Here is a 26,627-nt window from a genome sequence, read left to right on the forward strand (position 1 = left end):
ATCAGAATCGTGCTTCCATGTTATTAACCTGTCCTGTGGCAGATGTGTAGCGCACAATGGAATGGCGAAGAGACAACCACCATTCAAGTATATCATGTCGAGAAATTCGCATCCAAGACAATCTCTGACAGCCATGTAGTACAGAGGTGCCAACATGTGAAATATACGGGTATGGACGTGTCGTCTTCAAGCTGCCAATATATATGTCTGTCATACTCCACTCGCAACTTTTCAATGACCTTATCAAACCGGAATTGGCCGATACATTACTGATGACATTTTCATATAACAGCAAAATTCCGGTTATTGGTCTGTGATCATATGATATATCTCTTCAAATGGTCATGCCCATAATGCCTCCCATATTACATGATGATACGAACCATGGCTCAGTATTTTGGGTCCAGAAATACGGAAGGTTGGATACAAGTGATGGAAGGAAGGGACGTTGAACGGGCGGCGCGAGTCCATCCATTGCGATATACCTGAGTGACTTCTGGTGGACCGATTTCGTATCATTGAACCAGATCTGCGTTCCATATTGTGCAGGCGTTAGGATCCTATTGAGCACTGAGCAAGGTTCTGGGGGGCCGCTTGTTCCAAAGAGGGTACTTCCACCTTTGTTCGTTATAAACTACCAAGGCAATGTTAGTCACAAATGCAATGATATCAGAAAGAAAATGGTTCATATTTCACCACGAGGCAGGCCGAGACCCGATTTCCTGCTGCCAGTGTATATCTTCGACATATCTCTGTCACAAATTCCCCATTATCTAGTAGCATATAGATAAAGAAGCCGCGTGGATAAGCAGGGTTCGACCAGCCGACATAATTGTTGGCACCATCCGGTATCGTCTCATCACGTAAAAGAATGTCTCTCAACTTGAGACCCTAGCTTGACGTCAACATGGGACTCAACTTGCGCAAATGGCACTTAAGTCAGATTTAATTATGATATTTTCACTATCAAACGGAGAAGAGATGGTTCTCTCCTTACTTAGTAGCATGGGGGGACCTTGATTGCATAGCCTTGACGCTATATTGTCAAGACTCCTCACGTAACGCACGCCATCAACAGTAGTACAACTAACGTACACGTCTAGTATAACATTGACGGTATTATCAGAAACATTAGTACCCAGCGACTGTTCTTCTGCCGTGATGGCAGCACAGGCTTCTGTTTGCAAATAAAGAACATCCACCCTCGAAGGGACTTCTCCCTGGCCAAAACCTTTGTGGTAGTTTCGCCGATACGTTTATCCTTTCAAACGTTTGTTTTTGCCTGCACTTAATAACGTTTTCTCTAGTACTATACAATCCTCTCGCCTCTTGAGATTTGACCGCCGTCGCTATGCAGAGTTTCCCTCCCCGGGACGAGCACCCGGGTGCGGCGCTGACCTTCACCACGCATCTCGATGAACTCAGCGAAATGCCTCTGTGGAAGGTAAAGAAGACCGAAAAAGCCCCCAACAACATTCGATCCGGCTGGGCTGCCATCCAGGGACACATTGCACCCCATCTTGCCGATTCCGTTGCCTATCACACTAAGCAGTACCTCAAAGATTGCACTTCCGAGAGTGCTAACAATGATGTGTATTCCATTGTGATGAAAAAAAATCAACAAGGCGGCAGTATCACCTACCCGCAGTGGGTTTTTTTTTTTTTGCCTGTCTGTTTATTTCGGGTCATGAAAAACTTGACCAGCATCGGGCTTAGTTGTCCTGACACTGGAGAGTAGAATTCCCGGCTAATGGTATCTTCTATCCTGCTGGAATGGCCAGTGTAGAGCAAGAAAACAAGTTCTACGGACCTGGGGTATCTTCCGATCTTGTGCCCCAATCTCAACGCCGCACTGAGATCATCAAGGGAGACGCAAAGGCTAGACCTGTAAGTACTCAACATTGGTATATTAAGCAACAGAGGCTAATTGCCGCAGGTTGCCAAACGCGACAAGAAAATCGCTTCGGGATTGACATCCCTCAGACAGGAATTGAAAATTAATCAAGAGCTTGCCGAAATCTTCTCAGAGACGGCAACGTATACCAAAACGCTGAATCTTCAACGCCGAGCCTCGGAAGAAAAGTTGGATGGTTTTGAGGACAGACTCACTGCCACCAATACCACTATTGAACAATGCAGTCAAGGCATTGCATCTCTTCGCAACCAGGGCAAGGACAAGGATAAGATTGATGTTGAAGAGTACCACCGTCGCACCGTCCAGGCTTTTCGCGATCAGCTCACTGTCACGAGAACGTCACTGGACAAAAAAGTCCAAGGCCTACGCTTCAACCATGACGAAGATCTTCAGGCTGTACAAAAGCAGACCCAAGATGCTATCGACCAGCTGGCTCAGGAACTTGGTCGCTTACGCGAGACCGTTGCCGCCAAGGAGAAGACAATGAAGACTTTCTTTGATAAGATTACCAACCGGATCGATGGGTTTGAGAAATAGATGGCTGAACAAGCGACTTGGTTTAAAAGTAACTTCACTACCTTGGCCTCTGGTTTTCGAGATCAGATCAAAGAGGCTGTCGGACTTGGCTCCAAATCGGGAGATAAACGCAAGAACAAGGACCAACATGCGGGTAAAGATGATGAAAAGAAAGCCCGTGCTTGAGTCTACGTCAGCGCGAGATCGGACAAGGACATCTTGGGAGACAAAGGAAAATGGACTTGTACCTGAGAGAACATGACCTAGACAGCTACTGGACAACAGTTGCAAACATCATGATCAAGTAGTTTTTATGGCTTTTCAGTCAAGACTGAAATCAATAAAGTGGTACATGCACTCCATCCCATCCCAATCAACCATGAATAAGTCTGATTCCAACGTACGGTACACATTATGGCATTGCTCACAGTGAGACTGGTTGATGGCATGTGATCAAACATTATGAGTTAATGCCAGCTAAATGCTTATTGAAAGTGCTCCTAAAGGAATGGATAGGTTTACAGTTCAGTTTCCGGAGGATGGGTAATAGTCAATACTTTAGTTACTATAGGTTTTAACTTACTTTATAGTTATAGGTATATAATAATTATAGTTTATATTAATTTTTTAACCCTTATATTTTTACTATAGTTTTATCAAATATTAAATAACAACTGTCGTATATAGTATCGTTCATGGGTAATCATCACGATATTATGTGATTCACCCGACTTGGTTTTACTTCCCAGCCAAGACATAGTTACTTACTTACCGTTCTTTTTTTTATTCCATTTAATTAGCGGTTTTATATTGCGCTTCATAGTGGAGTTAATGGTTGGGCGGATGGATCCATCAATACACATTAGACAGCGTCCAATCTACAAATTGCTCAATGTAATTTGTAATATCAATCAGCCACTTAACACGAAAGGACCCCAAAATTAAGGTGAAATACACAACAAAGTTACTGTTTTTGTTCTTCATTTCAAGATCCCCTTTCAATTAGGAAATCAGCTAATCTCTTAAAGAGGCTCAGTCCACTTTTCCCACCACGCAGATTTAAGCCATGCCCACGACCGAGGCTTCTGTGCTTCGTCGGCAGCCAAAAGCCGGTCCACATCAATACACCTATACATGAGACCTTTGCTAAACTTTTGCTTGGTAAACTTGGTGGCTTCTCTCGTTTCAGCATCGGGGTCAATAGGCCAGCACGCATTGATCCTGTCCTTCTCAGGGATGTTAGAAGGAGAATCAAGAGCGGGATCCTCGGCTCTCCCGAGATTCAAAGACACTTTGTCAAACTGTCCTTCTTCCGTTCTGATGACGACTTCAATCAAGGAACCTTCTGTCCTGGAACACCATGGTCCTTCTTTCCCGCTTCGTAGGATCAATTCCAATGCTCTCCGGCGCCAAAATCCATTCCGGTATTTCTTCGCGGTGTAATACAATGGATGAAAGACCGACATCTCCGGATTGAAAGAGGGAAGTTGACCCAATGCACTGCTTAATAGATCGACCTGTAGATCTCTGTTGAGTAACAATGTTTCTATTGTAGTAATGATTTCCTGGAATTCGGGGCCGTAGCAGTCGTACGCGGTTTCGCGAGGCTCCAGAATAGTAGCTGTATGAATCAAGGCGGTCAGGCATTGAGAGCGTAGAACTACCAGGGATTCGTGTGTGGTCGCGTCCCATGTTGAAGGCAGTTCGTTGAACGATAACCACAGCTTCAGAGTTGCGAGTTGACGACCTTGCTCAATCAGCATCTCCGGTGGAATTGCCCGGCGAGTGGTGTACTTGTAAGTAGATGCCTCTGCGTCGAAGTGGTAGCACGAATGCAGGATTTTAAATAGAGCCTGGTCTGGGGGAAGTGATTCGACGACATTTGTTGTAACTGGCGGAAGTGGAGGTAATTCTGGAGGGTGACAGACACCATAAGTCGCGACATGAAGGTCAAGCTTCTGCAACAGTAGTGACAGACTCTGGGTATCGACATCAGCTAACAGCTTCTTGTCGGTCCGCGACAACATGACAGAGAATGCTCCCAGAAGATGCATTAACCCGACATCCAGCTTCTGTTGTATGGCTTCTGAGAATGCAAGAAATAAACAAGCTACGATACAAGAGATAGGCCCGTGTTGTAAAGTAGCTAGATCGTGCTGCACCAGCCTCAAAGCTTGAGTATATCGCTTTGTAGTCTCGAGACCGGAACAAGAATCGTCTACTCGGAGAACATATTCGTTGTAAGATGCCCCGAACGCCTCGGCTGCAGCTCGTACCGAAGGAACGGTATGTACCAATTGAGGCACAGTCCGAGTCCAGAATGATTGTTCGACGTTATTTCTGCCGCGTCGAGGACTCTGCACCAGGACACCGCAGGCGAGATTGACAAAAGGATTTGACAGGTGAAAAGGGTCGAAAGAGAGGTCCATAAAAGGCGAAGTGATGTCCGATGAAGTCGAGGACGATATCGATGACGAAGGGGAAACCGACAAAGGTACTAGCGAGGTTGTGCTTGCAGTATCAGGCGGTGAGTCGAGAAATGCTCCACGAGGATAACCTTTGCATTCGCGCTTTGAAGATTGACAGCGTTGGCATGTAGGCTTGGCTTCATCGCACTTGATGCGCCGGGCTCTATGCCATTTTAGTTAGCGAGTGTGCTCCAAGAGTGTGGAAAGTGAGGCCATACTTGCAGGTGAAACAACCATACTTAGACTGCTTTACGTTGGTTCTAGTGCGTTTTGGCTTTTCGACATCTCCTAGTGACACTGCCATATTGAAGTTTTTGAAAGCATCCAGGGTTGCGATAAAAAAGACCGAATAAAACAAAGACCGAGGACTAGAGATAAATAAAGTGTCATTGTGAAAATAGGAGTGCCCCTCGCAAGGCTGATGGATGTTATGTGATGTAGCTGTACATAATAACAGCGTAAGATTCCCCAACACGGCAGGTAGTCGAGACATGTCAGCATCGGAGATTTGGCCTCCAATGGATTGTGGATTTATAGGATCAGTTTAGCTTGGACTCAAAGACCGAGAAAACTATGGGGTATATCTCCCATCAACCAATAGAATACCTGCTTAGCCTGTCCCTGGCTGACGACGTCTTGAGGCTTGGGCAAAGACCGACTTCGTAGGATTTTAGTGCAGTTGGCCCCTGATCAAACTTCGTCAATCTCTAATTTCCCTTTGTTCCAATTCCTATTCTTGTTCCTATTCCCATTCGATATTCGAGGCTCCGCATTTGTGATTTAATGTTATATATAAAACACAATGATAAGCCCCATACCCTCGGTCTTTAGACCAACCATAATCCTAGATTGTCTCTTGTAAAGTCTGAAGTAGAAGACCGAGATCAAATTGGCATTACAAGAGACATAGAATTTTGGAATCTATAAATGGATGAGTTGGCATAAAAATCGTTACATCCTGAATCATATCAACTTTACAGTCTTCAACATCGACAAGACATTTATACCTCAAAATGGCGGAAGAAAGACCGGTTTGCGTGCACATCTCTGAAGAGTGCCCCATCGAATACACTGTTTACGGTTACCGTCCGAGTCTTTGGGTCAACGCTCTGCTGGCATCACTCTTCACCATGGCCTTTTTCGCCAACATATGGCTCGGCATTCGCTTCCGTATCCGCGCCTATAGTATTGTTCTTACCTTGGGTTGTTTGGCGCAAATGATAGGTTATGGCGCAAGAATCGGAATGTACTTCCTGCCCTTCAACGCCATCCCTTTCCAAGCGCAAGTCTGCTGTCTCATCATTGGCCCAGCTTTCAACAGTGCGGCTGTGTATCTCATGCTCAAACACATCATTGCACTGTTCGGCCCCGAGTGGTCCCTGCTTAAGCCGAAGCTGTACACTATCATCTTCATCGGCGCCGATATAGTGTCATTAGTCCTGCAGGCTGCAGGTGGTGGGATCGCTGCGACTACTGCTATTGGCGACGATGATATGCTGAATCTCGGAAACAACATTATGATGGCTGGTATCGCCTTTCAGGTGGTTACCTTATCGGTGTTTGCATTGCTGGCCACAACATTCTGCATTAGGCGTGTGCGAGCTGTCAAGTCTTACCCCTTGAGTGGTAATGCACTTCAAACTTGGCAGGCCATACGTTTCCGTTGGTTTGTGTGCGGTCTGTTTACAGCGTTTTTGACGATCTATATTCGTTGCGTCTATCGAATTGCCGAGATGAAGGGTGGGTGGGGGAACCCAATGATGAAAGAACAAATTCATTTCATTATACTTGAAGGACTGTGAGTAACCATATCAGTGGAGTGATCAACTGCTGTATTAAACAGAAACACTAACAAATTGGGATCAAGTATGATTCTCATCGCAACATTCTCTCAAACTATTCTCCATCCTGGGCCCTTATTCCCTGCTTTTACGAACCGCGATTGTCAGCATGGTAAGACAATCGGATCTCCCTTATGTGGACGTCAGCTAACCACTCTAGATACAGTCGACTCATACACCGAACTGCCCATTGTACCCAAGTACACAGTGTAGTCAGATTTAAGGTAGAAGGATTGCGTCATATGGTGAGGTGTCTGGTCTTGAGCATATGAAAATGGGGCTTCGAAGATAAATTACCGTGTTTGTCTTTCAACAGTCGGTTTGGTCATTAGTCGCTCGTCCCTAGATAACTACACGATAACTTGAGCTAATAATAACTTGTTGTTCTATCGAGTGCTAGTGGATGTCATACAGTAGTGTAAAGCTTGATAAGAAGATAGGGCATAAAAAAAAAACAAGAAATCCCTGTCGCCTATCAGATTCTCTGAATAACATCGATCACCAAACCAGGTCCAAATCATATTTATGAGAGACTATCGACCTGCTTGCATACCTGCTGTCCGCCACGCTTGTCGGGCTTTCCGCAATTAGTCCAGACTGGTGGTACGAACAGCCTAAATGGTTTGATGGAAGAATTTTGTTCGAGTCTCGACGTATCGTTATTCCCTTCCTTAATTAAGCTAATCCAGGAAATTGGTGAGTCAGAACTTAGACAATCTGGAAGCGTTTTTAGTTCAACCATGGCTTACCAGTGACACTACCGCACGTTTTTTGTGGCTGCCTTGATATCGTATAAAGTGTTCAAGCTCGTATGATTCGTCGTCCAGAAAGATGGGATAATTGCCAGGGAAAGATAACGTGATGGGCACTAAAAGTTGGCTCCCGAACCTGTTGACAGCTTGAGTGGATGAGAAGTTACGAAAAGTGGAAGCAGGCGAATTGTGCAGCACCAACACAAGATAGTGGCTTACGGGATACGGAGCTTGTGCGGTGCATGCGTTGTTCGATTGGTCGCACAACTGTTGGAAGGCCTCGATAAATCCATAGCGTGAACCCAGGAGCTTCAGGCTTCGTGTTGGCGAAAACTATTCTCAAGTCTAGTCCATCTCTATCCTGCATCTGCGGCTCGCTCGACGTGGAAAGCCAGATTTTTAGCTTCATTTCATTACGTTAGCTATCTTCTGATCCATGTTGATATAACTATTTGCCACAGTGGTGGCGCTCTGGCCTGACCAAGAAAGGTCTGTGTGTAACGGTTCCTACATCAAAATATGGCTCTGATGGCGCCGCCACGACCGAAACTATCTGAGAGCTTATTGCAACGAGGCATGACAGTTGTCAGCCCAGCCTTTTGAGCAGGTTATATAAGCCTGCATAAGGTACTGCAAAAGTCAGACAGCAGGCTGCAGTCTGCCATTAGAAACAACTGGCCCGAATCAGTGAGATAAGATACTACGTCGGCAAGGACGGATGTGAATCCTTTCAAAGTTCAACTCTCATCATGATAATGACCATTGTTTAGTATATGTTTTACCAATGGCAGGTAGTTTTTGGTGCCGGGGTATTCATGGTAACGGAAGATTGAATCGTGAATTGATTTGCTGACCCAGCCATCATTCGATTACAATGCTTTGAAGTGATTGGGACAAGTATCAGGCTGAATCTCGTCAGGCCGGGCCACATCCGGTTGCACGCCTAATGCAACAAAGAAAGCCTCTATTAAAAGTCAAACTATTCATCATAACAGAAAAACAAGAACTAACAGGACTGTGTGCTGACGGCGTCTTCTGAGTGGTGTCATGGTCGTGAAAGAACTACCATGTGTGTGGCCTCGATAGCCATTGGCAACAGTCTTTCTAAAAGTAGAACTTAGGGCTGCACTGTGCAGCTTGAATACAGCATAGATGACTGAACTTGTCTCTATAGCTTTGATTTCGGCTATCAAATTAATCAAAGCAACTTGAGAATCCCAACTCACCGCACCACCAACGTTAAAGCTCCATTACTCAAAAACCTAATGTATGGCGCAATAGCTGCTAAAGTGCAACCCTGTCCATAGAGCTAGTGGAGTTGATCCCTGTAAATATGCCATCCTATCAATTGCCCGCAGTCTTGGTCTCTCTTGGCGTCATTGCCGTCTCGATTATGATCATGATGGACTGCATTCACCAGGCGGTATGTGTGATCTGAAGTGGTAAACCAATGAGTGAATCTTTTCTCGTTGTGCTGTTTGCCAATAGCCCACTACGGTGGACGATCAACAACCAAGGCCGCAGACCCGGCTACCATAAGCCATTTTTTATTGGTGACAACTCATTTGAACGCGGGGCTGAACATGTAGCCTGTACTGTATCTGCATATGTCCTGTAGTAAGCTCACGCTAGCTCAGTGGGAGGCTACAAGGGCCCGAAGACCGGTCAACATGTTGGTAGGATTCAAGCAGGTTGGGCTTACTTGATGTGAAGCTGGAAGGATCGTCATCAATCTCAAAATATGCTTGTATCGATAGTTGATCATCGAGTTTGACAACGAGCATGCTCGCAACAATTACCTACGTTGAGGCCAAGACCGCCAAGTGAAGAAACGAGTAATTAACTGCCGATCAGATAGTTTTGGAGCACTGAGACCATTTGTGTTTTGGTCTTGGCATCTATTTGTGTCCCCATTACACCCTGTAATGCTAAGCTTCTGTGCCTGGAAATCCCCCGCAAAGCCGGTACAACCGGTCCAATTCTTACCATGCAGACTGATTTATAGGGCTTAGCTTGTTTTTGCTATCACATCATGATTCATGATCCGACTTGGCGTCCGGCGATACTTCTCGTAAGGCTTGTAGGAATTGCAACCTCTCATCCGATCACGCGATTCGTTATGCGACGCACGTTAAAAGCTCCAGTGATAAATATTCTGCCAAGTGAAAAGAATAGAGGGGAAAGTCTTCTAAACGTCCAATGGTATAATGTTATGTGGCGATTGAGTATGCAAAGCGACGTTGCCTTTTGTATTCTTACTGGCAGGACTGGTAAGCTTACTTGAAAAGTGGTGTTACTTTGAACGGGTCAGAACTGCTCCCAACCTGCATCAATGATGGCTGCCGACCTGCATTAATACTGCATAGACACGAGCTAGATGGCAGATACGAGCTTATGGCTGAATTCTTGTGTCGCCATTGGTGGCCTAGTTTGTCCAACGTGTAAATATTGTGCCAAGGCAGTTGACAACAACATCATTGTAGGAATAGAGTCAGGCCAAACACTCTACCCATGTCTTTCTGTGAATCTGAGAATTCAAGCCCGACTCAAGACGTGATCGGTACGGATTTGTGTATCTCATGGCATGACAGACCTGAGCAACTTGAAGAACCAAGAGCTGCGTCCACCAACTAGTATAAAGGTACCGCCGGTTTCCCTCAGTCCATGAGATTCTATCCCAGACTTCAACCCACCGACTCAGACTTCATCACCATTCTTTCAAGAACACCTTACTCTCAGACCATAAACTCAAGACCTTCGCTTCAGCCGACAACATGAAGTTCTCTGCTGTGATTGCTCCTTTGCTCTCTCTCCCTCTGGTCTTTGCCACCCCCGGCGGAGACTACGGACATCACCCTGAGAAGCCCAAGACTGTCACCAAGACAGTCACTCACACTGTCACCAAGCCCATCTACAAGCCCCCGGTCACAAAGACAGAGACCGTCACCAAGAAGTACCCCGTGACCGAGACGGTTACCAAGTACAAATGGAAGCCTCCTGTTACCAAGACTGAATATGTCACCAAGTGGAAGCCTCCTATCATCAAGTACAAGACTGTCACCAAGACCGACACCGTCACCAAGTGGAAGCCACCAGTTACCAAGACCGAGACTAAGTGGAAGCCTCCCGTGACAAAGACTGAGACCAAGTGGAAGCCTCCCGTTACCAAGACAGAAACAAAGACCAGCACGGAGACCAAGTACATCCACAAGCCTCCTGTCACCAAGTACAAGACCGAGACTGTCACAAAGACCATCACTGTCAAGCCAAAGCCTACCTACCACAAGCCCGGATACGAGAACCCTGGCTACGGCGATGGCGGCCACAAGAAGGAGTACAAGGCTTAAATGTTCAATTTTGGCCTACTGCAAATCCTTCAGCCCGAAGCTTGTCACTTCTGGCCTGCTGGACTTGTTTAAAATTTGATGGATCATGAGACTTCTTAACACTCCTTATAATTTTTTAATGTCTTTTTTATGTCAGCATTCACGCATTATTCCCGAGACAAGTCGGGCCGGTGGAATCGAAGGTGGCGAAGGCGAGAGGGTAAAAATGGTGGTGATCTTCTTCGACACATTCTTTCCATAGGGGACATAGCCGCGGCATGGCAGCGACTAGAGTTATCTATAGATTTGACATAGCTTCAATTTTATTGTATTTTGCTGGAATCATATTATCCATAATACGTGGCACTGGTGTTTTGATGTTTAAGGCTGAAAACTGAGAAATATCGTGACGAGGGTTTCTGGAGGCCAAGACACAGTTCCACACGGATATCCACTCTTTCTATCTTGTGTGCATCACTCCATCATTTATCTAGAGAATAAGAATATATTAAAAAGGGTCTATCATGGATTTCCAAAAAGTCCAAACGGGCGACTAATGCAACAAGGATATCTACTGTCAAGGGGGAATCAGCTGTCTGGGGTTACTCCCCCTTACAGTGCTTCTGTGATTGTTGTTCATTTCTATCAGAACCAACAAACCAATCGAGCTCCAAGGAAGGTTGCTGGTCAATGTGTCTAGACTCTCCCTTACTAGTTTGTGTTGGCAAGGGATACAACATCTACCCTGCCCAGCCTGATATACAAATGTTTTCTTGGGCTGTGAGACATGTGTTCTGACTAGCCTTCCCTTATCTTGTTTCTGAGACACTTTAACTCCGCCACATTCTTTTGTGAAATAGGCGGCATATGTCCTAGAAAACAAAGCCCGCTGTTCACCCCCCATCTTATTGCGATTCTTTGACTGCACCACTTGGAAAATTTGGTGTTTCAAGAGACGTTTTTCTTATGACCTTGGATTGAACCACACAACTCGACACGATGCGGGATATCGGCGCAAATCCGAAGTTGACTCTGTCAGCAATTCTCAATATGCAGAAAATTTACAGAATCGCCATCATTGTGTTTGCATTATGTCTATCCTTTTATACTCTATCATTCTTTTCGGATCTCCAGTTGGGTGTCCCAGAATGGAACCCGTATGAGGGAGATCCATCTCAACCTCCCACTGTTCCTGTTGACCAAAATCGCCGATTTGCTTTAGTCGTTCCTGTCACTGGTCCCAGCCCCAACTTATGCAAGACGATATTCTCTGCGCTTGCTCTAGGATACCCGAGCCCTGTCATTATGAATTGGGGAGTAGACTACCACGATATATCTCATTGGAAATTGGGCAGGAATCTCCCAAAGATTCCTGGTTTCGTACAATATCTCGATTCCGTAATGCACCCCAACGCTACATCTATGGAAAAGCTGGAAGATGACGACCTGGTTCTTATGGTTGACGGTCACGATGTCTGGTTCCAGTTACCAGCCGAAGTCCTACTCAGTCGTTACCATGAGATTAACAAAAGAGCCAACCAAATGCTGCGCAAGCAGTGGACCGGATCAGGCCCGATGCCTATGAGACAGACTATTGTGATGGGTTCACAAAAGAAATGTTATCCTCGTGGTCTCGAGAAGTACGGCATTGATATGCGTTGTGACTACTGGCCAGAGAGTCCACTGAGAGCAGATCTGTATGGGCCAGAAACGGACAAGAACAGTTCCGACTTCTCCCACAATAGACCGAGATGGATCAACGGTGGCATGTACATTGGCCCAGCAGGTGACATGAGACGAATGTTGCGTCGCGCATTGAATGACATGGAGGCGATGATCGGAGATGGTTTCCACGTGCGAAGTGACCAGGGCATGCTAGGAAACCTGATCGGGAAGCAAGAGGTCTGGAGACAGTGGCAACGACATAATCAGATGAAGAATGATGACCTGCGAGGATTGGTCGATGGGAACATGGAATACTACGCTGGACTCGACTACTCTGAGGAGCTTTCTAGCCAAGCCAAGTTCACAAAGATTGAAGGAGAAGATGAACTCTATGACACCGAATTTATCTCTCTGGGCGATAAGGAGGTTATCAAACAGCATTCAGAGGCTCGAGGAATATCGCCAGTCCGACTAAAGGGTCTACCTGACGATGTCAACATGTCTCGAAACCCGCTATCCGAGTTTGATCATACTGCAACCTGGAGTACAATGCCTCTGTACGCTGACTTTTTTATCGGGAACGTGCCGGCGATAATACATCACAACGGTTACAAAGAGCGACGCCAGACATGGTGGGATCGTCCGTGGTATCATCAACGCCTGAGAGAGCTCGTAACCCCTCGTCTCAAATCGCTGCCCATAAATAAACCGCTGGCAACCGTCCGTGCTGGAAACAACCAGGTCAGATACTGGGGTGTGCCAGCGGAGTCAAGAGACAGATATCCCCGAAAGGCCAATGCAACGGCGAATGGCAGGTTCGCCAAGATGGAATTTAAGGAGCTGTGTCAATGGGAAGAGAAGCCACTTAAAGATGCGAAAGACACTTGGTGGGAAGAAGTACTACGAGACGGTAAAGGGCCGTTTAGGTAATTATTTTCATTTGATGTTGGTATGTGTGCATGGAAGGACCTCTACAAATGTCGATAACAACCGTACACGATCAATAATTGGCATTGGTATTGTGAATAAGTTGCCTCAAATTTTCCTGTCTATCAATGTGTGTGAATAGATTAAGTTTATATATGTAGAGTGCTGCATTATACATCAACATTCGTGGCGCCTAGTCTGTTGTGAAGACATTTTCTCTGTGTAGGCTCGAGATGTACCCCCACATGACGGCCTGTTTCTAATTCGCAACGTATGATCTGTACCATAATTTAATAATACCGGTGAAGGAAAAAGTGAGCAGGTCATTGATGATTTGAAGGCGGAGATAAATACATATTAAACTGAAAGTAGTGCCTAATACATAATTATACATTGTGTTGAAGGTAGGAAATGACATGTAAGAAATGAGCGATCCAACAAATGAACTAGACCTCGTTGTGGTTCAGATACCAAGCAACAAACTTGATAATTCCCTCCTGCACTTTGGTCTTAGGCTTGTACCCGATCAGTGAACCCGCCTTGGAAACGTCTGCGTACGTGAGTGGCATATCTCCAGCTTGCTCTCCTCGCCAGTCAATGAGTGCTTTGCATCCCAACGTCCCTTCAAGGACACTGATAAGGTCTATCAACTTGATGGTCTGCGACTCTCCGAGGTTGATGGCTTCAAAAAGAGAACCGTCATAGTCAATAGCCCCAAAGATTCCATCGATAATGTCGTCGATGTAGGTGTAATCCCGGATTGAGGAGCCGTCTCCAAAAAGAGGGATTGGCTTGCCTTGGTGGATGAGTCTGGTGAACTTGTGGATCGCAAGATCCGGGCGTTGGCGAGGGCCGTAAACGGTGAAGAACCTCAGACAGACACAGCGAATCTGATACAGATGAGACCATGTGTGGCACAGCAATTCACCTGTTGATTTCGATGCAGCATATGGCGAAATGGGCTTTGTGGTGTTCTGAGTTTCGGAGAAGGGAGCCTTTGCGCCCAGGCCATAGACACTGGAGGATGACCCAAAGACAAATTGCTTGACTCCAAAGTCTTTGCAACACTGCAGCAGGTTCATCGTTCCAGTGACATTGACGTCATAGTAAAGGTCTGGGAACTGCAGAGGGGAGAACTCCTGCGCGAGCCGCAAGATGGACCACAACGGAGAAGTTGCTTTCGGCGAAGATGGCCGACAGGGCTGGCACGTCGCGTATATCGGCCTCGTAGACTGTGAGGTTGGGGTGTTGTAGAAGGCCTGCGAGGTTGGCACGCTTGATTTCGGGGGAGTAGAAGTCATCGAAGTTGTCGATAACCACAACCTTCCAATACCCGTCGGCAAGCAGGGCTTCGACAAGGTGGGAGCCGATGAAGCCCGCACCACCTGTCACCAAGATGGACTGTCTAGGTATGGAGCTACGGAGTGTTGTAACGATAGTCATGATTGCGATTGGTGCGTCAAGTGAAAAGGTTGGATATTCGTGGGCCAGCTTTCATGCATTCGACTGACAAGTGGAATATTAAATGGATGGGGCCTCTCCCTTCACAGAGTGCCAAGCAAGGGAGCCTTAAAGGATATTCACACAACATATCGCCCCGGTTGCCCCTTCTTAATGTCTCAGCCTCAATGTCTGATTAAGATTCATGTCTACGCTGCAACTAGTCGAATTATGATTCAGTGCCATCCAAAGAGACCGCGGTATTGGCATTGTGGCTTGCTTAAAATGCAAGTCAATCCCTAGTTTGCACAAGCCATCAAAGCAGGGGCGAAATGATAAACAGAAGGCTACCCCTCGACCTCTCGGTCCAAAATCCAACAAGAAAGAATTTTGGCCACATGTACAAGCCCCTTAATTTCCACATCCAACCTCTGAGACTCCGGATAGGTATGCCACTAATCAGTGTGTTGCGTTGTACTACAAATTAGATGTTGCAAGTGAAGTCGCGATTCTGAAGCTACCAAGATATGCGGAAAGATGATTCATAGTCAGCGGTAAACCAATTACTGCATCGTCTCTAAGTGGTACTAGGCCGTTCTTTACAGAAGTCCATGCCGTCTGATCATTACTTTTTGTATACATCGTATAGACCGTCGCGCTTAGAATGCCCAGGCTAACAGTTAATGTACAGCCCTTCTTTAGCTCAAATGCAATAACATTCCTGTCGACTTTATTTTATCGAAATGGTCGCCCTTTATGCAAGGTCTGGACGCATACTTCGTATCATGAATGTATGTATGAGATTGAATCTGAGAGGAATCTTCTTCAATAGCTGATGTTACTCATCATATCATGCTTATCTCTTCAGTTGAGAATCATAGAGTGTTTACTTGCAACGATTTCAGCTGTGTCAGACTCTCCTTCAAATCTCTTATCCAGTTTCATTGTAAATGACGACCTCTTGTTGATGTGTCGAAGTTCTAATGTCGTACATTTAATTAGACTGAGCAGATATTGGCTAGCCGGCATCACAGCACATTAACATAGTGTTGTCAATAGGTGCTTCACCAGATACAGACAGCTACACAGTGCTACAGAATCTATCATACCAAGTAGTGCATTCTTTGTACTATGCGACATTTTCTGTGTATCAGTAGCTGGATAAAGCTGTTGACCAGTTCGTACCCGGACTATGTCCAACCTATTTACATCTATCTTTATGATGTTATGAGGTAGACCAGTTCTGGGCATTCTTATGAATGGCTCCATGGCATTTTTTGCATCGTATGGACATATTTGCAACGATCAATTCCAAGGAAAGAAGGAGAAGGATCATTATTGTTACTTTCTATATAAAGAAATGGAACTGATACTTTCTACTTGGAAGGCTCCGCAAATTGAAAAGAGAAAGGCTGGACCTTTCCAAAGTTAGGTGTGCCATCGGCATTGGCAGTCAAGGGCTGAGTCATAGCATATCGAGTGTCGTCGCAAGCACCATTCTTGTTCGAAGTAGCATGGAACGTAATGAAAGTCTGCTTTCCGTCAGGACTCTGGAAAAAGCTGTTGTGTCCAGTTCCATAGCTTCCATTCGCACTCTTGAGAACACAGCCGTTGGATTTCTTCCATGCAGACGCCTTGGCTGGGTCAGTTTTTCCGTCCCACTCAAGGGTCGCAACGCAGTAATCAGGGGTCCAGCAATAGTTGGCAGAGTAGGCAATGTAGGTCTTTCCGCCGAAATACAGAGCGTTTGGTCCCTCTTGCACAGGAGTGCCGCTCTTTTCCCAGGCCTGATCAGGTTGGGAGATGATGCTCAAGGCGCCGGCGGACATGAAGTCAGATCCAAGCTTACGGACGCACGTGGATTGGTATTGAACACCAGTCATGCAAGAGTACACAAAGTAGTTGCCGAACTGGTTGGTCCGGAGGATTGTACCATCAATACCCCAGTCGTCAGAGAGTTTGGCTCCGTAGGACCAGCTGTCCCAAGGAGTGGCACCACCTAGGCGAAGTTGTTAGTTACAGCCCTTTAACTGATATGTTTGAGTATTATACTAACCCTTGATAACATGAGAACGCTGTCCAGTAAGGTCTTCAGCCTTTCCAGCAGTGTAGTAGATATACCATTTTCCACCCAAGTAGTGAAGCTCAGGTGCCCATACGTTAGATGATCGCGAAGGGTCTGAGTCTGTGTAAATGACCTTAGGAGTAGCAGTCTTGAGCCCCTCGATAGTAGTGGCGCGAGTGAGCTGCAGATTGGTCCACTCAGTGGAGATGAGATAGTAGTAACCACCAGTATAGGTAATCTGGGGATCACCACCTCCCGGGTTTCGGATGGGGTTGGTGTAGGCACGAGCCGAACTGACAAGGCCGAGGGCTAGAGTAAAGATGCTGTTCCAAGAAACCATGATGCTTGATAGATGATTGAGTGAAAGAATTTGATGGATTATAAAAACATACAGCGGTACAGCCGACCTTTTATCACACACGAATTAGTATATTTAGGACTGTCCCATATCATCACTCCATCACAACCCCCAACACTTCCAGGTGACCTTCCTATTAAGCTCAAGTTTAATCGATCAAGCGGCTTGTGACTTCTCATTTCATCTGGCGCGCCGAATGCATTGGTTAGTTTAATTCGCCGATCTTGTGCAGACGCATTGATGCGGTCCAATCATACAGTTTGTGCCCCTGTCAATCCCCAGGTTCCATCTTCAATCTCAGATGAGCTTCGGGAGTTTGACCTCCGCAGTTATTCTTAAAGTGTGGAGTTAGGTTAAGCCGGTCCAGTGATGCACGCCCATCTCTCGGTTCAGGTTGGGATGATTGCGGGATCCCCGGACACTTGAGCGGATGGATCAGGCTAGCTTCGCCGAGGTACTGAGCATTTCACTTCGGTTGGATTGTTGCGTGGTAAGCAGTAATCGTCCGACAACACGCATGATTGATGCACTACAATATTCAATCATTCTTAGTCTCGACACGGAAGTTCCAAAAGCTTGTGTTTCGATTATATGAATATACAAAGTATTTATCAGGATGTATTTCTGTTGGACTGTGAGACTGATAAGAAACTAAATTGATTGAAGATTTATCTTAAAGCTGGAAGAAAGATGTATAAGTATGTATGTTGTGATCGCATGCTGGGCACGTGAGATCCCTCAACTTCGGCAGTTTCAAGGCATTTCTACCGGGACCAGTCCTCCGCATCCATCCACGGTTATCAGTAAGATTAGCCATACAATGTATAGTCATAACGCCAACGTAGCAACTAGTCTGTTCGCACCATCTCAGCATCCCACTGGGGAATGTCGAGTCCAACTACCTTTCCTGCTCTCATGTTGAATCGAACATAAATCTCATCATCAGCACCAATTTCCTGCCAACTGATACATGTTGGTGTACCCATGTCAATCAGAGCACTTTTATCCTGAAACACAGCGATGAACTGGTGTTGAGTTTCATCTTTGACGTTGGTAGGGTATACTCTGAAGTCAAGATCGGTTGACTTTATCCCCAGTCTCTGAGCAGTGTGGTCCTTGATGTTTACCCCATCTATGACAAGTTTCTGGACAGCTAGGCCGTGGCCGTCGCGCGTCGTGTTGAGAAAAGCCATCGATTTTTCATCACCCCTGAACTGACCAGCATACCGAGCCTCTGTCTGTGCAACTGCAATCTGGGAGAAATACCCAATGACCTCGCTGACAATATCAGCATGAACATTGAGATCCAGCTTTCGATCGTCGACACTGCTATCATGAGCCAGAATGGCAAAACCGGCGTTGAAGTCAGTGGTGAGGCCAAAGTAGCTAGCATATTTGCCAATGGTACCAGCTTTCGTCAAAGCGTCCATAATAGGACGGATGTTCTGTCCGGCGCGGTAAACTTCCCAAGGACGACCGACACCGTTGCGGAGGTTGGAAGTATCAGCATGAGACTTGAGCCATCGACGACTAACAGTTAAAGGAAGTATGTCGGAAGTAAGCATGGAGTGGCCGGCGCGAGCAAGGTCTTCCATGGAGCTTACAAATGACAATGCACTTGAACGCGTTAGTAAAACAAATCAATCAATCCTTGGTTGCACTCACCCAGGTTCTCCGATTATGGAAGTGTTGAGACTTTCCTTGGCAAAGATGTCTTTGCTATCCTGGCTCAAAACACCACTGGCAGTCAAGTTCAAAGGGTTCAAAAGAGTATCTTCAAGGATAGACGACCAATCACTGCCGCTTTCTCTTTCCATAGCGAAGACTAGAAGCTGCCAAGCTGCGTAAGACACCACAGGAGTCGTGTCGGGTAAGAAATAAGGCGACTTGGTAGCAAAGGCCTCCTTAAAAGCTACGAACTAGATTAGTATGGTATTCTCTGAGTAGCCATGGATATTCTCTTACATTCCCAATCACAGGGCTCGCCCACCACACACGTGTTGGCTGCGATCATGTTAGTCTTGTATGTAGTGATCTTGGAGAAGAAAAGGCTTACACTCGCGACTGAGTCCAGACACTTGACCAGCCAGAGCGCCAATTGTGATATCGTCCCACAACGGAGCGTATGGACTCTTGACATCAGACAGTTCAGGGAGATACTTGGTAATGGGTGTCTCCCACTGCTCACCCATCTTGGCGAGCCAGGTATACACAGTAAATACCATCGTAACATCGCCGATAGGGAATCTAGTAGCCGATGTGATGTTACCATTGGAAATCTGATCCTCGGGAGACGTGTAGTGATACTGGAAGAAGATGGGATCATCTCGGAGTTTCTCGTCTCCGCCAAAAATGATAACCGAGAAGGACGTGGTGTTGACGTTTATCGGACCATATGTATCACTTCCACCGTTGTGGATAAGGTCATCAAACATTTTTGTAAATGTTGAGACCACTCCCTGGATAGGCTTTGAAGATACGTCAATGGTCGGCGGAGGATAGTATGCTCCGAGGGGGGCACAGCCAAAGAAACTGATTTCTTCTTCATTGCTTGTGGTTTGTGAGATTGCTACCACAGCCACTGTGCTCAAAATGGAAGGAAAGATAAATGGATGCATAGTCTTCAACTAGAAGGGATATTGATACTGGTTGTTGCAATGGTAGTGAGATGATATCGAGTAGAATACCATATTTGCAGCCATGAGTTCTTGTCTTTATACTCGAGTTCATCCGTTGAACAAAACCCACGTTCGCGCTTTACGTCAGCTATAAGTTACGAGTACATACTAGATGGAGGCTTAGATATTCGGCTCCACGGATGAATAGGGATCTTTGGGTGACCGAAATTACGAATTACAGTCAAACGTTGTGCAGCCAATGACATACACAGTTCAGAGCTCTTACTCCGTATCTTAGTCCGACTTGCTCCGTACGGCATAAGCTTAGTCCGTATCTTAGTCCGTACCAAAATCGTTAGTCCGACTCGGATCAATGAGTGCTGAGTGACAAGACATCCCAGGGACGAACAAAATAAAATTATATGTAAAGGACAATTATCTAGCTTGTCCATGCGAAGTTTATGGGAAAGTCAATTGGATCCGCGAAAAGAAAAGTGCTAATGTCCAAGTCTGGATTCTGATACCATTCAGACCCACCGCTCATGTTCCAGTTCTGGTACGACAGTGGTAGACTGGCGGGCATCCCGCTGGTATGGTCGCTGAGTGATATTGAAGGCTGTGAGCCAGAAGAAGGGCTTATAGATGAGGTAGACTCTGCTTTCTGTTGTGCAACTTGAGATAGGTACCAATTTTCCAACCGTCGTATGCGCTTCACTATGCTGTGAAAGGGATGGTCTGGTGGTGCGTCTGTTCCGGGCACAGCTTCAAATCGGAGGACGAGTTGACGAAGGGTATGCTTCATATCCAGGAAGCGTCGAAGATATTGGGTGAAGCCTGAAACGCTACCTCGGGCAGCTATGAGATCCAGACGGACGGCTAAGTTTAGGGCACAGTTCATCATGATCCAGCCCATGTTGGACATTGCTACTTCTTCGCCCTGCGGCATCACCAGAATCACACCGATGAGTGATCTCGTAGCCGACATGCTTGTAGACAGCCATTCATTCAGAGTCGTCTCGTCTTGGAATGGGTTCTGAAACTTATCGAGGCCAAAGGCTGTTCCTCGTGGTGAGGATTGGCTGAGCATGAGTTCAAGGATATGTATCTGAAGAAGCAAAGGTGCTAGAAAACATCATATTAGACATAAATCAAAACAAAGTAACGGTTTCACTTACGGCTTTCACTCAGCGGGAAAGGTAATGTCGATTTGATATTCGAACACTGCTGTGTAATCTCTTGACTTTCAGTGAAGAATTGTAAACCATTGTCAGTCGGCGCAGTTTTGCAGACAAGGTCTTCAATATTCTCAATTAGAGCCTGTACTTGTATCACATAAGGCAAGAATTTGTCAGTGGGATACTGGTTGAGTGAGGCGAGATGTTCACAACATGCCAGAAGGTACGTAGTGTTGAAGACTTGGCGTGATTTCTGAAGAATGATAGAAGAGCTTCAATTGCATTAGTACTAGTTTCGTATCGAGTTTCATGATTTGTCTACCTGGAGGACAAGTAATATGCCCCTGCAAGAGCTCGCATCTCGTCTGGCTGCCAATCAGGCTTGTTCTGATACCTGCCGCCTTCGGCACTCCATAGCTTAGGCTTTCGGGGTCGGTCAAGCCGTAGATCGCTGATTATACTCGTTATAAGGTGGAGATGTTGAATGTATCGTTTTGGTTTGGGTTGATAATGCGCCCTGGGTCGTTAGCAATTGAAGTCTTCATCTTTTCTTAGCAACTTTACCATGCAACATGAATAAGCAGTCCTTGCAGCAGATCCAGTTGGTTAAAGTCACCTTCGACCATCCTGACTGCAACTATCTGCTTGAATAGGTTGCCAAGTGCAACTTGTGTGGCTACGTCGTTGTATGACGCAGCAGCTAGCATAGCCAGGCACGCATAGGGATGTTGAGAGTTTAGCTCTTCAACGGAACTATAGCTAGGGAAGAGGACGAATGGAAAGTATGGAATAAATCGACATCTGAAAATTTCCAAGAGTTGTTGCCCCTGATCAAAGGTCAAGATACCCTGTTCGAATGGGTCCAGTGATTCATCTCTGTTGAGGATATCTTGATCCCCTTCATTGCCCCGTGCTTGCTGTTGTCGGTTTCCTGGTGATTTAGATGACTTGTCCAAGGCAGACTTCACACCTAATCTCTCCCTATATTGTCTACCATCAGTTCACTGAACATTCTGTTAGAAACAATAGACTGACCGTTGACGGTTCACATTTTGGCGTCGTCGAGCCTGGTTGAAAATACACGTCTTGCCAAGTCGTAGGCATCGGTCGCATAGATTAGAATCCTGCGTCTTTTCACAACGAATCTTTAGATGGAAACATGTCTGGCATGTTTTCAGTAAAGGCATGGGCGAGCACCGATCATCTGACGGACTCATTGCTAAAAGATGTTAAGCTTAAAAGGTAGACGGGGATAGCATGTTTTTTAGCGAATGTTTGTTGGGAATAACATGATAACGAAGGATCTGGTCACGTGAACTCTCAAATTCCGAAATCCGTCCTTTAGGATGAGGCTGTGCATTGGACGCGTAATTCGCGTCTCAAAAACGTCGTAATGAGGGATGTTTAGAAGGTTACACTCCTTCCTAATATTGAATTGTTCTGAGGAATTTCTGTATCTGAACTATTCATGGACAAGCAGTAGGGGATGACATCTTGCAAGGAATGGAAGTGTGTATAGGGTAAGATACGCATGTATCGAGACGCGATGTTGTGACACTACACTAACTCCGGATAGATCCGCGAATGGATACAGAATATGGAAGTAAAATGAATGTTCTAGGTTGTTTCCTTTCTAGTAAAGTATTGTTGTATGTCACAAAATGTGGACCATAACCGTTTCCAAATTTGACGCAGTGATGTGGTGGTTGCTTTCAACTGCGTGCTTCCCAAAACGAGGCATGGCTGGCATTACCCAGCTCACGCCACCTATGACATTTATAGAGGGTAGCGTAATCCAATGTTCAACTTGTTCGATGTCATTAGCTGGAATAATTATGATGTGGAAGTTTTTCGACGGCGCACCATATAAATGGTTCATCCCCAGACATAAGGTGATGCCTCAACCCCCAACGCCAAGCAAAACTCGGACCACACTGCAACCCTGGCCATGCTTGTACATCTGTCACTAAGGCCGGCAACGGGTCATTTACCGCTGATTATTCCGTCCGCTCAACGGAGTGAATCGACCATGTTTGCGGGGAACCACGACCCCCAACTCCGGTTCTGGCACTGATCGTCAAATAATCTTTTAAGTTGACACTAAAACCCGTCATATGTGCCTTTTCATACCTTGAAAAGGGCAGCTGCTCGGGTCTTTCTAGACCGATGCCCGAAATGCAGGGGTTTATTGACTTGGTGATTGCGAATTGTGCTGAACAGGGTATACAAACCGAAATTAACTGCATAATCTCATTGTGACTCTCAATGGCGTCACTTGCTGTGTAATATTATTTATTTATAAGAGTCTGTCAACAATCTGTATTGTCTATTCATCTTCTACATCACTTTCAGTGCAAGTCCAAATTTGGTAGTCGTTGCAAAATGCTGCGACAAGCCGTCCACTCCTTTCTACTCGCCGTACTGGCGGGCCAGACAATCGCAGCTCCAAGCAACTCCTCATCAGCCGCCAAAGTCCACTGGCTCGGCGAGAAACCCAACTTCACCTCAGGAACTACCTTTGGTGTCCCTTGGCCTCAATCAAAGCATTTCCCCCAAAACACAAAGTTCACAGCCTCAGGTGCATCCGGTCAAGATATCGATCTTCAGACCTGGGTTACTGGCTATTGGGCTGATGGCTCAGTCAAGTGGACTGGTCATGCGATCCCTGCCTCAGAGGATGTCCTTGGTGAGTACATCGTCAAGGCTGTAGCTGGCCATGATGGCATCAACTCGACTGTGTCCACTAGTAGCGGGAAGGATACTCCCAAAGTCTCAGTCACTCAAACATCAAGCGACATCAAAGTCGACACTGGAAAGGTGACCGCTGTCTTCCCCAAGAAAGGCTCGGTCATCGTCAAGGAAATCCAAACCAACGGGAAACGTATTGCCCAAAATGGCAGACTTGTGCTACAATCTCAGTCTGGTGTATCGCATCCTTCTGATGAGGACGGCGAACCCTTCAAAACACTTCGTTTTCAGAGCAGCATCGACAATGTGACAGTCAGCGACCAAAACTCAGCACGAGCCCTGGTCACCGTTCGAGGCAAGCACGAAGCAACCGACAAGTCCGGCCACGATTCATGGCTACCATTTGTCCTTCGCTTCTATCTCTATTCTGGTTCTGAGTCAATCAAGATCATCCATAGCTTAGTATTTGACGGCGATGCTGGGAAAGACTTCATCTCCGGCCTGGGTCTTCGTTTTGACGTTCCGCTCGAAGGCGAAGAGCTTTACAATCGCCATGTGCGAATTGCTGGTGTTGATGGAGGCCTTCTCAGTGAAGCTGTTCAGGGTATTACAGGTCTTCGAAGAGACCCTGGTGCCAATGTCCGAGCTGATCAATTTGACGGCAAAGAGTTGCCCGATAAGTCTACATGGGACGTTCGTGTTTCAAGCCGTATGCATTGGATCCCCCCTTGGAACGACTACAGCTTGAGCCAACTCTCATCTGATGGGTTCACTCTCAAAAAGAGAACCAAACCTGGCCAGAGTTGGGTCACTATTCCCGGAGGCTCTCGTGCGGAAGGACTTGCATACCTTGGTGGTGCTACTGTTGGAGGTCTGGCGGTTGGTCTCCGTGACTTCTGGAAGAGGTTCCCAACTGGCTTTGACATCTCTTCTGCGGCTTCTGATACTGGTTCCATCACTTTGTGGCTCTACAGTCCCTCTGCCGATCCTTTGGATCTTCGTCCGTACCATGATGGACTTGGACAGAAGAACTACACCGATCAACTCGATGCTTTGGAGATTACTTATGAAGATTGGGAGGAAGGCTTCGATACTCCCTATGGCATCGCTAGGACTAGCGAACTCTATCTTGTTGCATTTGACAAAACCCCCTCACAGGACACTCTCGCCAGCTATGTGTCTCAGATCAACAACCCTCCTGTTCTCGTTCCCGAGGGTGGGTACATCAGCAAGACCAAAGCCCTTGGATCATACTGGGCTCCTGCAGATACATCTAGTTCCGCATCAAAGAAGTTGGAAGATAACATCGACTTCCTTGCAAAGTTCTACCAGTACGAAGTCGAGCACCGCAGATGGTACGGGTTCCTCGATTACGGTGACTTCATGCACACATACGATCCAGACCGACATGAGTGGCGATACGATATCGGTGGCTATGCTTGGGATAACTCCGAGCTCTCACCCGATTTATTCTTCTGGCAGTATTTCTTGCGCACAGGTCGCGAAGATATCTATCGATTCGCTGAGGCACTGACACGCCACACCGGCGAGGTGGATGTTTACCATATTGGCAACTGGAAAGGACTCGGAACCCGACATGGTGTTCAGCACTTTAGCGACAGTGCGAAGCAAGCTCGTATTTCGCAGCCCCAGTATAGGAAGTACTTCTACTACCTTTCTGGTGGCGATGAGCGTATCGGAGAGCTGTTTGAAGAGCTTCTTGATACGGACAAGACGTACGGTGTTCTTGACCCTCAAAGAAAGGTCCGGAAGGACGGCTGGGTTCCCACGCCGAACGCAACAGTGGCTTTCAGTTTGGGAACAGACTGGGGTGCTCTTGCGGGTGGCTGGTTAATCGATTGGGAGCGCCGTGGTCCACGATGGGAAGAGTCCAAGGCCAAACTCACTAGCACAGTTGAAAGCATTTCGAAGCTTAAGAATGGATTTGTCACAGGCAATGGTCTCTACAACCTTCAGAACTGGACTCTTGGTCCTCCTCCTGCTGATCCGGACAACAAGGGTCACGTAGACGTCTCACACCTCTCAGCTGTTTTCGGTCTACCTGAAGTGGTATCCGAGCTGATCGAGTATGCCGGTGACGATCTCCCCAAAGCTTTCAAGCAAGCGTGGCTCGACTACTGCTACTATTTTGAAGCTACGGCCGCTGAGCAAAAAGCTCGCTACGGAAAAGACTTTGGAAAGTTGAACTTGTACCAAGGTCACTCACGCCTCACAGCTTATGCGGCAAACCAGCAAAAGAATGGGACTATGGCGAATCTCGTTTGGGAGAAATTCTTCAACAGTGACGGTTTTAAGGCACCTAACGCCACTTTCCAGACAACAACCATCCCCGATCACGAAGGACTTGTACCTGGGAAGGAGGCGCCATGGGTCTCGACTAATGATGTTGCGCAGTACGGACTGGCTGTAATCCAGAATCTTGCTTTAGTAAGGGATGCCCTTGAGGATTTCAAACCCAAGACTTGAGCTTTGACGTTCATTGAGAACCTTTCTTTTGTTAAGACGTGTTAATTCTAATGCTTGTTATACATGTCTTATGGATACTTTTCTATGGCTTCCTATATTTATCTTCAATTCTAATCGGAAGGGGTCATTGGTTCCCTCAAGTCTCTCTGCTCCTTGATAAACTCCATTGTGGCCATCTTCGTAACGAGTATGCGTGATCCAGGCATCAAATCACTTGACTATCCAAACAAACCCACTCTCGCCTGGACCATTCTCCCAAGAACTGCGACATTCGATATTGCCTATGATGCAACTGTCATCGGACTGGAATCCTTGATCTTTAGAGAAGAGCTTTATGGGCTGTGAAAGAAGCAAACGTCTCTATTTCCCTATTAGTAATTAGATGC

The 26,627-nt window shown here is 46.3% G+C and overlaps 10 protein-coding genes across 10 annotated transcripts; 5 read left to right on the forward strand and 5 right to left on the reverse strand.

The window, feature by feature from the left end:
* Nucleotides 1-1,351: 1,351 nt before the first annotated feature.
* On the forward strand, nucleotides 1,352-2,452 carry EDB82DRAFT_524073 (uncharacterized protein; the record flags this gene model as incomplete). Its single annotated transcript, XM_065609122.1, has 3 exons — nucleotides 1,352-1,577; nucleotides 1,739-1,887; nucleotides 1,937-2,452. 3 exons carry the CDS (start codon nucleotides 1,352-1,354, stop codon nucleotides 2,450-2,452), a joined length of 891 nt encoding a protein of 296 aa, XP_065464732.1.
* A 954-nt stretch (nucleotides 2,453-3,406) lies between these two features.
* EDB82DRAFT_566533 (uncharacterized protein) lies at nucleotides 3,407-5,273 on the reverse strand. The gene is made up of 2 exons (XM_025734433.2): nucleotides 5,118-5,273; nucleotides 3,407-5,062 (listed from the first exon to the last, which is right to left on the reverse strand). The coding sequence occupies exons 1-2, from the start codon at nucleotides 5,201-5,203 to the stop codon at nucleotides 3,454-3,456; spliced, it is 1,695 nt and encodes a 564-aa protein (XP_025585240.1). The 5' UTR covers nucleotides 5,204-5,273; the 3' UTR covers nucleotides 3,407-3,453.
* A 595-nt stretch (nucleotides 5,274-5,868) lies between these two features.
* Nucleotides 5,869-7,157, forward strand: EDB82DRAFT_566534 (RTA1 like protein-domain-containing protein; the record flags this gene model as incomplete). Its single annotated transcript, XM_065609828.1, has 3 exons — nucleotides 5,869-6,697; nucleotides 6,767-6,852; nucleotides 7,135-7,157. The coding sequence occupies exons 1-3, from the start codon at nucleotides 5,913-5,915 to the stop codon at nucleotides 7,155-7,157; spliced, it is 894 nt and encodes a 297-aa protein (XP_065464733.1). The 5' UTR covers nucleotides 5,869-5,912.
* Nucleotides 7,158-9,990: 2,833 nt separating this feature from the next.
* On the forward strand, nucleotides 9,991-11,160 carry EDB82DRAFT_498234 (uncharacterized protein). The gene has a single exon (XM_025734435.2). It carries the CDS (start codon nucleotides 10,267-10,269, stop codon nucleotides 10,837-10,839), a length of 573 nt encoding a protein of 190 aa, XP_025585242.1. The 5' UTR covers nucleotides 9,991-10,266; the 3' UTR covers nucleotides 10,840-11,160.
* Nucleotides 11,161-11,817: 657 nt separating this feature from the next.
* On the forward strand, nucleotides 11,818-13,413 carry EDB82DRAFT_474772 (uncharacterized protein; the record flags this gene model as incomplete). The annotated part of the gene is made up of 1 exon (XM_025734436.1): nucleotides 11,818-13,413. One exon carries the CDS (start codon nucleotides 11,818-11,820, stop codon nucleotides 13,411-13,413), a length of 1,596 nt encoding a protein of 531 aa, XP_025585243.1.
* Nucleotides 13,414-13,856: 443 nt separating this feature from the next.
* Nucleotides 13,857-14,853, reverse strand: EDB82DRAFT_545261 (uncharacterized protein; the record flags this gene model as incomplete). The annotated part of the gene is made up of 2 exons (XM_065609431.1): nucleotides 13,857-14,531; nucleotides 14,572-14,853. The coding sequence occupies 2 exons, from the start codon at nucleotides 14,851-14,853 to the stop codon at nucleotides 13,857-13,859; spliced, it is 957 nt and encodes a 318-aa protein (XP_065464734.1).
* Nucleotides 14,854-16,222: 1,369 nt separating this feature from the next.
* Nucleotides 16,223-17,255, reverse strand: EDB82DRAFT_444786 (putative xylanase; the record flags this gene model as incomplete). Its single annotated transcript, XM_025734438.2, has 2 exons — nucleotides 16,223-16,849; nucleotides 16,907-17,255. The coding sequence occupies 2 exons, from the start codon at nucleotides 17,253-17,255 to the stop codon at nucleotides 16,227-16,229; spliced, it is 972 nt and encodes a 323-aa protein (XP_025585245.1). The 3' UTR covers nucleotides 16,223-16,226.
* Nucleotides 17,256-17,885: 630 nt separating this feature from the next.
* EDB82DRAFT_460629 (beta-lactamase/transpeptidase-like protein) lies at nucleotides 17,886-19,891 on the reverse strand (the record flags this gene model as incomplete). Its single annotated transcript, XM_065607872.1, has 4 exons — nucleotides 17,886-18,890; nucleotides 18,939-19,192; nucleotides 19,264-19,277; nucleotides 19,330-19,891. 4 exons carry the CDS (start codon nucleotides 19,889-19,891, stop codon nucleotides 18,122-18,124), a joined length of 1,599 nt encoding a protein of 532 aa, XP_065464735.1. The 3' UTR covers nucleotides 17,886-18,121.
* A 194-nt stretch (nucleotides 19,892-20,085) lies between these two features.
* EDB82DRAFT_444792 (uncharacterized protein) lies at nucleotides 20,086-22,325 on the reverse strand. Its single transcript, XM_065607796.1, has 5 exons — nucleotides 22,102-22,325; nucleotides 21,631-22,047; nucleotides 21,389-21,583; nucleotides 21,067-21,338; nucleotides 20,086-21,013 (listed from the first exon to the last, which is right to left on the reverse strand). The coding sequence occupies exons 1-5, from the start codon at nucleotides 22,281-22,283 to the stop codon at nucleotides 20,331-20,333; spliced, it is 1,749 nt and encodes a 582-aa protein (XP_065464736.1). The 5' UTR covers nucleotides 22,284-22,325; the 3' UTR covers nucleotides 20,086-20,330.
* Nucleotides 22,326-23,433: 1,108 nt separating this feature from the next.
* EDB82DRAFT_574629 (uncharacterized protein) lies at nucleotides 23,434-26,332 on the forward strand. The gene has a single exon (XM_025734441.2). The coding sequence runs from the start codon at nucleotides 23,449-23,451 to the stop codon at nucleotides 26,239-26,241; it is 2,793 nt and encodes a 930-aa protein (XP_025585248.1). The 5' UTR covers nucleotides 23,434-23,448; the 3' UTR covers nucleotides 26,242-26,332.
* Nucleotides 26,333-26,627: the final 295 nt, after the last annotated feature.

Source organism: Fusarium venenatum (assembly GCF_020744135.1).
Source record: "Fusarium venenatum strain MPI-CAGE-CH-0201 chromosome Unknown EDB82scaffold_2, whole genome shotgun sequence".
In the NCBI taxonomy this organism is placed as follows: domain Eukaryota; kingdom Fungi; phylum Ascomycota; class Sordariomycetes; order Hypocreales; family Nectriaceae; genus Fusarium; species Fusarium venenatum.